The 14,018-nt window shown below is 36.3% G+C and overlaps 1 protein-coding gene across 1 annotated transcript in view; it reads left to right on the top strand.

Annotated features, from left to right (window-relative positions):
* The window catches only part of LOC148956453 (upstream stimulatory factor 1-like), a 38,638-nt gene that overhangs the window by 10,253 nt on the left and 14,367 nt on the right, over positions 1–14,018 (top strand). Inside the window, exons 2-4 of the mRNA XM_089095372.1 lie at positions 3,481–3,582; positions 7,637–7,749; positions 9,666–9,797. Coding sequence (XP_088951498.1) covers positions 3,481–3,582; positions 7,637–7,749; positions 9,666–9,797 — 347 coding nt within the window. The remainder of the gene's footprint in view (positions 1–3,480; positions 3,583–7,636; positions 7,750–9,665; positions 9,798–14,018) is intronic.

Below are 14,018 nucleotides of genomic sequence, written 5' to 3'. Positions count from 1 at the left end.
AATTGAGGTGGATAAGCTCTCGGCGTCTAATTTGTGCATGTGATAGCAGCCAATTGGTCGCTCCACTACTTTTCAATTTGATATGTACCTGAGTAGGATCGCTAATTGTTCTTTTCTAGAGATGTCTTTTGTCTCGTTGACAAGAATAGCAAAGTAATTAGCTGATTTTACTTCTGAAATAATATCTTGGCGCAAGGCATTTCCTATCCGTTTAACTGCGTCATTTTGGTACTGATGACTGCAATACTGACCATGTCGGCGCTGTAACTTGGCCTTCAGCTTTTCGTCGCCTTTAGACATTTCCTCCATCAATTCAACCAAATTACCCCGGTTTGCAGATGTTTCTGATTCGTCATGACCCCTCAAAGCAACACCCTGGCGGCCAATAAAGCAAATAGCGCGAAAAATGTACTTCATATGATCTCTATTTTCCTGAACCTCTTGAATTCTGGATTGAATTGAGGCATTCGCTGATAGATTTCGAAGTATCAGTACTCATTATCTTAAATTCTGTCAATGCTGACATACAATGCCTATGTCTTTCAGAACCATCACGTTGCTTTAATAGAGCAGAACTGTCTTTCCACTTGCAAAATCCTGACTCAATGAAAGCCCTTTTTCCAGCAGTTTCTCCAGCCCTTAGAGTCCCCATAGAAAAATGGCGGCAAGCAAAACAAAACAGGGAATTCAAGTTTTTTGAGTATTCATTCCATTCATAAGTCTTATAGTAATGTGCACTGAATTTCCTTCCGTTAGAAGTGGAAGCCGGATATCTCTCAAGAATAGGTTGAGGTGGTTTGTCATGACGCGTCCTAGAGATATCTGAGAGAGTTTCTTGACTTCTACTGGAACCCGCAAGGGGCTCAGCGATGCAGACCGAACTTTCATGTTGACCTGAGCCATTTATTGTCATGCTTGTTTCCGAAATTTTGTCACAGGTGGGGGAATTTATCTCAACTAACCCGACAGTTTGGGCGCTGACACTATTGCCAGTTTCTTGCACTAAAGTTTCTCCATTTTTCTTCCGCGTTTTCACCGAAAAAAAAATCCAAAGTTTGTTGTCGCTTTTTATTCATAGTTTGATTACGATGTAAACCTTGCTTTCTGCTTATATGGGATCTACTTTGGTAAGCGTAGCCAAATCATCCAGAATTATGGGTTCTCGTGGAGGAGGCAGAAGAGTCTCTTTCACTATAAACTATGTGTTTTATTGTACTAAGTTTATGTACAGTAGTTTAAGATAGATGCAGTTAAACGAGTAGTAGACAAGGACTTCACTCAGACACGGCAAGAGAAGAACTGAAGAAACACATAGAAACTCACTTAGAAAATCACTCCCATACTCCATACTGAAACTACCCCGCTTAGAAACCCCATAAATGAATCACTTATATTTCCTGTTCATGACAGTCCCATACACTCCACTGGGACTAGTCATTCCATAAACTATTAAACATCGTCAAGAATCTGCTGACCAAAACCCCCTTGAAACCCTAGAACACATTTCCTTTCCCAGCTACTAAAAAAGGCAATGTACAACACTCATAGTTTACAACAAATTCTTCACAATAACAATAAAGAAATACTGACCACATGAAGCTTAGTTTTGAATGAACCCTACTCAGGTACAAAATAGTGTAGACGCGTGAATGGAGACGCGCTCTTAGACATTTGACATTTCAAAACAAGATTGTCTCCTAATGATAGAATTAGGGCACCAGTTTGTTGGTCGTATTTATTGGACCAGTTGCTGTTTTAATTTAGCACATAGCTAAAATAAAAAATAACTGTGAAATATAAATAAGAAGGTAATTTTCAAAGTCTATGAGGGGGCCATGCCCCGCTCCCCTACTTGGCGCCCCTGATATCAGTACAATATGGACCTCTGGAAAGTAAGTGACATCCTTAAAAAAGGTAAACCAATTCATTTGGAAATTGTGGAAGTGGCAACGCAATTTGACCATGCAAGCTGCAATCTCTAAATTAGTCACCTTTGTTTACTACTTTTTACTTGAGAAAACAGAGGGCTCCACAGTTGATACATCCAACATCAAAGGGTTTCAATGAATTTAAGCAACACTTGCATAGTTTACATTATCTTTTTAGATTTATGCTGGGTTTTGTACCATAGCTTGTTGGCATTGAACATTGTAACAATGTTGCTCTTCTCGATTTGGTTTGTCTTCTTACCAAATATTTCATTTTTTTTACTTTTGTCTTTGACTTGTTGTGATTCTTGCTGTTGTACATCTTCTAACTGTACCGTTAGTCAGGGCACCAATTTTCAAAACATATGTACAGGGTACAAACATCTACCCAAAGACCCTCCCCCTCCTCTCTTCTGAAAACTGTTGCTGTACAAACTATTTGTTTTTCCCTATACTCTACTAGTAATATCCTCTGATAGCCGCTTAAGGAACCTGTAGACATATATAAATCTACCCTATTTTTCTGGAAATCTTTACAGTAGGCGCTCACTTACTAAAAGTTCCTCTTCATAATTCCTTTGTATTTTACTGTTGTTAAAATATTTAATGAAATTAATTTTGATATCAAGTTCCCCCAAGCTGGGCTCTTAAATTTTAATTAAAAGAAAGAAACAAGTTTTTTCAAGTGAAATTAGAAAGCAACATTAAAACTTAAAATGAGTGTTAATTGATCTGTAAATGAGGAGCGGAGCCTACTTCCTCCTTAACCTGCTTTTAGTTACCCCAACTTGGTTAAATGAAACTGTAAAATAAGTGTCTATATTAACCATTTGTTCTGTATGGACTACGCGACAATTTAGGAAAGAATGCATCACTGTGCAGAATAATTGCCTCTGAAACCTGGAATCTTAACATATAGTTTTCAAATAATTTTAAATCAATTGGGTGTCTCAGAATTGTCTATCAATACCTTAGCAACTGTGTCTTCTTAGGGTCAAAATTGTAATTTAGTGCCAAAAATTGACAGAAAACACCACTTTGCTGTGGCACAATTTTTTTGGCTACTTAGAAAGAACACTAGAACTAGTAATTTTTGTTTGAATGACTCATCTCCTGATTTTGTAGGACCATTAGTTCAAAACGATTACCCTAGGGTGAAAAAACAAACAAACAAAAAGGCATCCATTATCTTCCTTTTCGAAAAAATGGAAAATTCTACATTTTTGTAGATTGGAATTTTTGTAGCATCTGTACAATAGGGGTCTCTTATGTGCTGAATTTGATGTTATAATTTTCATTAAGATCAATTGACCTCTAGGCTAATCTTCCCAGGTCTTTTCTCAGGACTGCTTTTGATACATTGCTTTAAGCTTCATCAGTTTTTACCATAAAAAGCAGATTCTTTTTATTCATATATTGTTATCAAAACACCCTTTTTAGAGTTTCCGTTACTATTAGCCTTTTGTTTGCTGCTTGCTTACAGTTTGTTACCACAAACTGTTTGATACTCTGAAATACAAAGTTGATTCTTAAGTTGTTTTTTTTTTTCTAGATCCTCTTTCCTACCAAGTAGTACATATCAGCTCTGAAAACATAGATGGAATAAGTGACCAGTCGTCTGGATTGTCTTCAGTATTTACTGCCCCATTGAATGGTAATGACTTTGCATGTTCTTTAAAGTGAGATGTTGAAGTGTGAAATAACGTTTTTAGGCGAAATAGTCTTTTTTTTTCACCAAGAAGCTCGACTACGAACGAAACTTGTTTGCACTAAAGACTTCCAAATAAATAGCGCAAAAAGTTAGACGTGGTATTGTTTTTCTTCTTTTTTTTTTTTGCAAATGTAAATTTCAAGTAATTAAAAAATTAGTAACAATAAGTTATTAACTAATTTAATTTTATTTTCGATGGTGTTTTAGCCTTATTGCTATTATTCCTCTTCCATGAATTCTCCACTGTATAGTTTTCCCGAGTATTTATGTTGTGAGTTTTACTTTAAATTTGGGTAATCCGGATGACACTTTCGGATCCTAGAAAGGCCTTGCTGTCGAAACTTCAAAGATTTACGTCCATGATCTCTCTATGTCATGCTTTTCTCTATATTATTTGCTGACGTTTTTTCGTTTGAAAAGCTAAAAGAAAAGTATAGAGGTGACTAAAGTGCCTCATTGAGCTTGATTTTGCCAGGTGGTCTTTTTGCCCCCAAGTGGTCTTTTTGCACACGGGGAAGAATTTATTAGGGGAGTAAGCATGCATTTGAAATGACACAAACGTATAAAAAGTAGAGGAACAAAGAATTAGAGGAACAATGGTAAAGATATCACTTTTTTTTGGGGGGGAGAGTGTAATGCGCCAAAAACCTCCACATTCTTCATCCCTGAGTATGTGCTACTATTCTTAAACCTGATGGCTAATGGCATACTTTAAATAGCCAGACTATATGCCTTAGAGCTACCCTGATGCTGAGAATAAAAATGTGCTACGTCCCTTATGCTGCTGGCGACCTCTTGGGCCAAATTTCTGTTCTAAATAGACATAATATAAATTTTGTAATTAGGATGATTCTTGGATAGAAAGAATATCCTTTCTTAGATGCTCAAACATCCAGCGTGGGCCTTGAGCCTCAACCAGTGTTACTCCTACTGTCCTACTTGAGTTCCAAAATTCTGGGAAACCAAATCGTATTTTACGACTTAAGCCTACTAAATGTCTGGAATTTTGCACAAGATATGACACAGGCCTATCATGGTGCCTTTGGCTGTAGAAATCCAAAAATTTACAAGAATCAATGAGCTACTCCAAAGCTTGGAATATAGCTCTTAATTCAGCCTAGTATTGAAAAATGACCTGCTGGATGGAGCTTTTCCGTGTTTCTATGCAACATCCTTTTTAAAAGACTTACTAAATTTTTCCGATTGTCTACATAGTTAATTACATTCTCTAGTTTTTGAACTGTGTTGGTATACAGTCATAGAATCTGATCAATTCTTTCAAAGGGATGTTGCTTCAAAGGATCCTGTGATCATTCTTATTCCCAACTTTCACTAGAAAGTGCTGACATATCTTAAGAAGATGATGAAATGCAAGATATATTGTAGAAGAAATTGCCAGGTCTCGATCAAACTTGGTGGGCATTGATAAATAGGGCAGTGGGTATAGATTATTGTCGTCAGGACACAAGGGGCTGTGTAATTTCATACAAACTTAGTCAGAACAAACATTGTGTGTGTTAATTCTGCTTTTTTGCAGTCAAGTGCCGATTTAACCTATATGAAAGACGAGGGAGGGTACCCTTAATTTTGTCATCAGCATGTCTACCAGAAGGAATTGTTGGATATCAATCAAAACTAGTGAGAAGCAAGAACTAGGGTCTTAGTTATGTCTTTACAGTATCATGACCTGATCTGACCTTTGTAGGGGATAGAAGGGCAATGGGTCTAAATTATTATCAACTTTCCAGAAGGTGTTGTTGAATCTCAATCAAACATAGTCAGAACGAACATTAGAATTACTTGTTCTGCTTTTTGCACTCAGGAACTGAATCAACTTCTGTCGGAGAGGAGCAAAGTGTACCTTCATTTCTTGTCATCTGGACATCTCTCAGGAAAACACATACCCCCCCCCCCCCAATAAAAAACTTATTAGAAAGCAAGAACCAGTGCCCTGTATATACCTTTGGATGTCCAGACACAAATTGTCCAATGTAAGAGGGGGAAAGGGGGTAACTAAATTATATCGTATTGTTAGATCTCAATCCCTGTGCAACTGTCCTAATACTGTGCTCAATCCCTCGCCACTGTGCTAATAGGGACTTTAATGGATAGGAGACTAGTTAGAACTCTCAGAGGAAAGGAGGGAGACGAGGGTTACTCAAGCAGTAGCAATTAGGATATCAACCAAAAGGGGCTGTCAGAGTTCAATCGAACTTTGTCAAAAGTAACAGTTAAAGTCTTATTTACGCCTGTCAGTTTCCAGAATCGATAATTGGATGGTAATGAAGAAGAAAAAATTACATCCCTAATTGCTTGTCGTCAACACATCTACCAGAAGAAGAAGTCAGATCCTAGCCAAATCCCATGGGTAGTAAGAACATGGCTCGTGGTTGTTCTTTGCAGGCTTTGTTCCTGATTCATCTTTGGAGGGTAAGGGTCAAATCATCCTGCCATAAGCCATATTACTAAATGGGCTGGCACTAATCATTTAGCCAAATTTGGTCAAGAGCTTCAATTAAGGTTCTGTGTCTCCTAGCTCCGTTGGACCCCAGTGAGGGATAGGCCAAATGCTTGCCCCTTGCATCTATCACAAGGGCATAGTCTTTGGATCTTCATGATGTTTGGCAGCAACTGGCAGATAGAACTTTAGTTGTTTCATTAGGGGTTTTGAAACCCGATCATATATAGTATTTAGCACTAGAAGTAATTGCTATTTCAGCTGTTAAGTCTTTTTTCAGTTTTGTTTAAGGTCTGTTTTCACATTTGTAAATTGAGTCCATTCCCATAGAAAATAGTGCAAGGCCGTCGTCTATGGATCAAAACCGAGAGTTCATGAATACAGATTCCAATCAGAAGCTATTTTGGATGCATCCATTTTATCACTCGCTTGTACACATAAACGTTTCTGGAACTAATGTAATTTCCTGGCAGAATGGAACAAAACATAAACACTTTCCCCAAGGTTTCATAGTCGCATATGTGGCTCCTATAGGCTCCACCTTTAGACAGAAATCTGGTTGCTCCTTTTTTTTCGTTCGGTCTCTCTTCTTTAAATAATTTCAGGGACCACATTGGCTAAGCCTGACAAACGAGAAAACGTAGGAGAACTAAGAAAAACAAGTTCAGTTCCAGCCAAGAAAAAGAGAGTGAGAAAACGTAAGTATTTCTGCGAAGAGTGCTCAACCCTCCTCAATGCCGGAATGAGGAAAAATATAGATGTAAGTTCCCAGGATGATATAAAGACAAATCATGCAAAAAAAGGGAAGAGAATGGTTGAGTGGAGGTTTAGACCGAAGTATTTCCATTTGTATCTCTTTTTAGTGGCTGGGATTCACCTTGTTTTTCTTGCTTCTCCTACGGTTTCTTATTCTGTCTCCCTTTTTTCTTCTTTCTCCTTTTATGGTAGTATTACTGAAATTGTTAGAAAAATTCGAAAAGGGAGAGAAAATGGATAAACCTGTGATTGGAATAAGGGATCAAATAACAGATCTATCAAAAGAAAATTATCTCCCTTTCTATCCCCTTGGAAAAGTTTAATCCCCTTGTACTCTTGCATGGTGATCCATTCTGATTGATATATGACATTGAGTTTGGGACTCAACATGACTCTTCTGGATTTATACGGCTATAAAAGGAAAAATAAAATAGAAGGAAAATGCGTCAGAATAGAAAAATCACATATTATTCGCCCTATTCTCAGTTGCTATTAAGCAATGGGTGCATCTATTTTTCCTAAAGTTTTGAAAGGACTTAAAAAAAAACATTCTGGGCGTATTTCGTCGTTTGGCGTAAGGAAAGGCTAGGGTTTAGAAGGAAAAGCGAACATTTAAGCTTGTGAACAATTGCAATGACAAGTCTCGAAAATTTAAAGTATATATCGAAGTGAGAAAAAGTTGTTTTTTTTTCGCTGTGAAGTAAATATATTTATAGCATTCTTTTCAACTCCATTTCTGTTGTTATTTAATTTAGAAGATTAAAACATGTGTTTTGTTTTTAGGAGTTTATCTTATGACAGATTCACTGAGTGGAAGAAGCACAGATTACTATCGTCCAATTGCTCCTAAGAAAACCCAACCAATTGGTCAAAATAAGTCAGGGAATTTAAGTACTGTAAGTAATAAAAAGGTTACCACTTTCGATCTTAATTAGATAATACTACACATCTTGTTTTCCAGAAGAGAGAGCGAAACCAGGATAGATTCGCGGTGGGTTAAGTTTATTTCAAGACGGAGTGGCATTCGTGGTAATTGCTATTTTGCTTAATTTTTGAATGTACGGGCATTTATCCTTTATAACAGTGGACAAAGATTCCCTACAGAAGAGGTTCAGTCATAAATAAGGAGTAGTGCGTAATTTTATCCCAGCCCAGAGTTTTTAATCTTCGAAAGGCACTAGAACCAATAGGCTAGCTGGTACAAGGCTTTTGACCAATCGACAGTTATATGGGAGAAAGACAAAACAAGGATTTCCAAACCCCATCCCCTTCCTCGAAATGATTTTGGTACCCTTCTCGATTTTATGTAATACGTGTCAATGAAAAGCATCAAATATTTGTACTGTCTTCAGTATCTAAAAAAGACTGTAAAATGATGTCATTTGGTCCTGTAATGATTATTACAGGACTAGGAATTATTTTAAAACCTTTTTCAACCTTTAACTTTTAAAAAGAGTTATTATGGATTTTATAAGATAAAAACAAATACTTATCCGACATGTCCCGTGCATTCCAGTCCAAACATAGCTTTTTTGCAAATCCCTGAAGGTATGCTACTTTTCACTATTGCTGTTTTTTTTAGTCTTTGTCTTAAATTTCATATCTTTTTTTAATTTTTGAAAATATTGAAGTGTTTGTTCATATATGACGTCCCTTATTATTCCCTTACTCTTCATTTTCCGGGGTGAGCGGGTGTAAGTATTTCGACTACTAATCAAGTAGCAATTCACCTAGCCTCTGACGTCATACACGTCTCTCGAAACGCTAAGGACAAGTAATTGGACTTGTCGAATTATTAATACAGGTTTTCTTGAAAACACTATTCATTGCGATGTAAAATGGTATTGCTCTGTTTTAAATTTGTATTTTCCATAAAAAACTAACATTTCAGTTGGTGGAATTGCAAAATCAACATACGTAAAGGTTCTCCCTTTGTCAAGCAGTCGAATTACTTCCTCCCTCTTCTCTCCTCCCCTTCTGTATCCGGTATTGGCCTGGTGGTTCTTATCCTATTCAATCTGTGCCTGTTGGGACACTGATTGATCTATTTCTTCTAATCAAATGCTGAAACATGTCGGTTAGAAATTTCGTTTTTATAGTTAATTTTTTTTCCTATAGCACCAAAAATCGCTATGTAGCATGAAAATTAGGGCAGTTGTAGCACTTTAGGAACTGACCGTGGTGGCAACCCTGCCCTGACACCCGTGTTTTTTATTTAAAGGGAGGTTTTGTCGTTGCATTTACTGGATTTGTGTTGAGTGGGTCGAGGCATTTACCCTAACACCTGTCATTCTTGTCATAGTTCCAGAACCCTTTGGCCTCTGGGTAGAATAGAGCTTGTTTCCCTTTATTCCTTGGAAAAAACTAATATCAATGAATGACGCGTGTCATGCATTGATGTCCTGTAATCAATTTGAAATTATAAAAAACGCGTTAGTAGGGATTTGTTTTTCCATTTAAGACATCTACAGTCTAAATCTTGCTGTTTCTCGGATTGAACAGAAAGAACGTAATTTGGCTGTACTTGCAAAAACTAACTGTAATTTTAGAATAGAGTTTATGTCTCCTCATTGAAAGATCGGAAAGTTAAAAAGAAATTCTTTCTTTTTTAAACAATTTTGAGTATTTAGACTGAAAAAGAAAAAGAAATGAGTACTACATAACTTATGAAAATGAAGGGAATTGGGTAGAATTAGAGGACCTAAATTCCAGAATAAAGGATTGAATTCATTCAAGATATTCAATAAATTGCACCTCCCATTCCTTTTTTTGTAGAAATAAAAGAATGTTTATTGTTTTTTTTTACTCATAGAGGGAAAACCGAAGAAAACAAAATCATAACGAGATAGAAAGAAAGAGAAGGGACAAAATTAATGAATGGATTACAACACTTGGAAAATTAGTGCCTGGGATTGAAGGGAGTGAAGGAAAAGGAAGTACTCAGGTTAGAATTTTATTCTCATTTATTTGTAAATCCTTTATTTATTTTCCAAATGAAATAGAATCCAGTTGAAAGAATAATCTTTTTAAAAAGAGAGAAAATGTCTTACAACTGGATGTTATTAGATTCGAGAAAAGGTTCTAAGCGTTTGTCAAACTTTTTGTATTAATGAAGGGCAATTAAAGTACAACCCTTGTCCATAATAAGTGGAAGTCTAAGAAATTGGAGTCTGTAGAATAGTATTGGGATTAATAATTCCTGCTTTTATTGCTTATTTTAAATATGCAATAATAACTAATTTCAGATTTACGCGTCAAAAGGTGCATTCGAAATTTATGTAATATCAAAAACAAGGCGAAGATACATAACAATCCCAAAAATGGGTAAAATCTTGATGAGAATTATGCCATTCAGTTTAGCGTATCTGAGAGCCGTAGTATAGAGATATCAGCCACCGTCTCTAAAAAAGAGGACGAAATTTCTCGTTTTTTTAGACATTGTCATGGAGAGGCGCATGCATCGTTTTTTTTTTTTTTTTTTTTTTTTTTTTTTTTTTTTTTTTTTTTTTATGCACAGGTTCAATAAAGTACCTACAAATATAAGTGAATTTCTTCGAAAACGAAATCCACTGTACGAAAAGATATAAAATAGGCGAATATGATCTACTCCTATAGACAAATCAGAAACGGACAGTTGTTAAATAAATAAGAAAAGTTTTTGGATGAAAGTAAGGAAAAAACTTTAAACAAACGGAAGCTAAGCATAATATGTGGTGGACTACTGCCAACGCAAAATTTTGACTTTCCATTTTTATAAACCTTGTTAGAATATAACAGATGTAGCCGATTGGTAATTTTAATCGATTATTTGCCTATAGTATTATTAAGCATAGTAGCTTATAACAGGTCGAGCTATACAGCAATCTTTTTGTCTTTTTTTTAGCTATTTTTAGTGGTTGTAGGAGGGGGTTTCTTATATTGAGGGATAGTGGGGGGTTAGGAACGTCATATAGGTTGCAGAAAGGGCAAATCGCCGCGACGCATAACGGTGTAACGTGTGAATTGTAACATTTTGACTCTTCAATAACTAGAAATCCCTAGCTTTTCTTTCTAGCAAGATCCTTGTCATCAATCACAGGTAGGAGACAATCGCACGTGTTTAAACACGTGTGATTTAATGCTCGGGAAGTGTTTACATTAAATAATTACCGTTTCACCTAAGTTTTTCTTTACTAAGATTAATACTATGTTAATCTTCATGCGTAATTCTAAATTCACATTTCTACAGGGCCTTATGAGTAAGAATTTTGGAAATACTTAGCGTTGGAACACAACGGCAGCGTCAATGGCCTTTTGCGGTTAGCGACAAGTTTCTTTAGTCTAATTAACTTCTTATTTATTCCACTTGTGTTTTGTTCACAATATTTTGTTCATCTTCGACTATTTGTTTATTTTACTGAGCAAAGGGGGGTGGGGAGACTGTATGTACATTAAATCGCACGTATTGAGACTAGATGAATTACCAGCATGCCGATAATATGATACACGTATAAAACTTAAAAAGAGTCTCCTACCTGTGATTGATGACAAGGGTCTCATTAGAAAGAAAAGTTAGGGATGCCTAATTGGAGAGAAAAAATGTTACGATTTGCGCGTTATCCCGCTATACGGCGCGGCGATTTGCCCCCGGTGTCGCCTATATGGCATTCCTAACCCCTGCTACCCCTCAATATAAAAAAAAATCTCCTACGACCTCTAAGCTTAAAAAAAGACAACACGGTTGGTGTATAGTTCGATCTGTTATAAACTACTATACCTAATACTTCTGCCAACAATCTTTTACCACTTCGAACTAAAGGTATCATCACGGGTATATTCCTAATCCAATTCCTGATCCCATTCCTAATACAATTAATCATAAATCTATTCAAATCGCAAGTTGTAGTTTAATCTTAGTTGGTTAGTTTTTTAAACGTTTAATGTATACCTTGACATGATTTGGGTTTTAATTTAAGGGGAGGATACGACCCGAAAGTAAAAAGAGTTCCATTACTGAAAAAGATGAGTTCTAAAAAAAGTCTGGTTAAAGATCATAATAGGACTGTAATAGTCGTTTGTAATAGTTCGTTAGTTACTTTTTCATTTTAAACTTGGCGTTATTATTTCAATAAAATGAAACATCCATTCTTTTTGTAGCCTCATGAAGGATTGTGACCATTACTATCCAGAGATTGTCATGAGCGTTTTTTTAATTTTTCTATTTGTAATTTTTAATTTTAATTACTAGCGTTTTTTTGCATATATGATTAACCAAGAAGAAGGTCTGAGCATTCTTAGGACAAAACGATCTTCTGTGAGTCTTCAATTTTGTTACGACTGTGTTTGTAGATTGTGTCAGTATTTACCTAGAGAAAGAGAAAAATTCATCGGTGTTGAGCTTACGTATTCTTCTTACAGCACATCTCATTCACACGTATTTAATAGTAATGGAGATGGCAATATAACCAAAAGCAAGGCTTGATCTTTGTCTTTAATTTAACGAAGGGGCGGGGATTATACCTATCTCTAATTTGGATTTGTAAAAGAACTTCCAAAATAATGCCCCTTTTGATGAATAAAATTTAAAAACCTTAGATATAAACGAAAAATGCCTCGCACATGCAAAATGGCAAATGGCAACCACATAGAAAATGACAAACCTTGAAGCGCTGTTTTACTCCTCTGGGTTTAATGCCGCCTCTGTATTTCTTTAAGAAGTGACTACAGTCATCGTCGGGGTCCATCTTGACATCACGATTGATAGAAACCTGTTCGAGCCTGTTCAACCTGTTTGAATTATTGGATATCAGTACACCCGCTTTAGTGTGTTAAATGAACTTTAGTAGATCCTAGAGTAACAGAGGAATAGAGAGGTACAATGAAGAGTAGCCACACAGTTGGAAAAAATGGCTGTCACAGATATTGGGATTTTCAAAACTCTCTCGTGACTGAGATCCGCCTATTAATCTTTATTTGCTTGCTGCAAAGTCAGCTTAGCAAGAACACTTGTTATAGAGAAATAGAAACTGCTTGCATTTGTGTTTTTTATTGTATGAATTTTTTTCACCTTAGTCATTAAAGGTCTGCCTAAACCCCTAAACTGGGCGACGACCTACGATGGTATCTTGATAATGAAGGGTTTTCCCCCACAAATATAAATAGATTTTTCCGTAAATGCAAAGAAATTTCTTTCTGTGGAATACAAGAAGTTGAAATCAAGAAGACACTGACTTTCTCAACAAACGTGGAATAGAAAATGTAGCTAAGCTTGGTAATGGCTAATACTAAGAAATCGGTTTTTCGTCTAACGACGGTAACAACAGCCAGAAAGGTTTAAAAAAATTGATCATACTCTCATGGGTCATGTCACCCAGCGTGCGTCAGAAAGGTGCGGTAGTTTTTCTCTTTTCGTATGCAGAAAACTGAGACCATAGCAGAAATTAAGAATTCCGATTATTGGATAAAAGAGGAGCAAAAGTATGCACTTCTTAAAATACCCCTATGAGATTTGTGCTAAGTCTAATTTTGAGGCTTTCAACAGGCCTGGGTTCAAACATTAGGATGTTTAATTTGTATAAATGACAAATTGATTCTGCTTTCGATTATCTACTTGAGTGCCCTGTACTGTCAAAACAAGTCGGCGCCAATATCAAAGCAAACTCCAAGTAACTTGTTTGTACCTAAACCAGGCTTTGAGCACAGTTTAACCATTTGCTTTACAAGACCTAAACCACTTGAGCGATTCGCGGTATTATAGTACATAAAATTGTCTTGCATCTGATCATCATCACAAAAATGAACGACGAGGACAAGTTCCTCATATTGAAGTAATGCCACTCGGTTCATCAGCTAATTTCGAAGAACACTTTACACGTTTCCGTTCCGAACGATATTGCCAGGCTTTTAAAGCTATTACTTGCTTCGCTTTTTTAGTGGATGATTCAAAATGATCTGTAACGTTGTGTTTCTGCTATTCAACATTAGTTGCAACAATCTCCCCTAATATCCTTCTGTATCCAATACGTAGTGTAAAATCTTCCTTTCTTTCACTGTGACTGTGTAGGGCTAGCTGTTATGAGCCACAAAATATGATAGCCTGGGCAATCTAGTTCTTGATCCTTTCCTTGTGCTCTTGCAAATTCAAAAGTGCTGATTAATTGGTCACTCCTTGCATTCGATGTAATAC

The sequence above is a fragment of the Artemia sp. Qi Xiang Cuo genome, chromosome 1, assembly GCF_049724085.1.
Source record: "Artemia sp. Qi Xiang Cuo chromosome 1, ASM4972408v1, whole genome shotgun sequence".
Taxonomy (NCBI): Eukaryota; Metazoa; Arthropoda; class Branchiopoda; order Anostraca; family Artemiidae; genus Artemia; species Artemia sp. Qi Xiang Cuo.
Note: the sequence above shows the minus strand (reverse complement) of the source record. Positions and strands in the feature narration are given on the sequence as shown.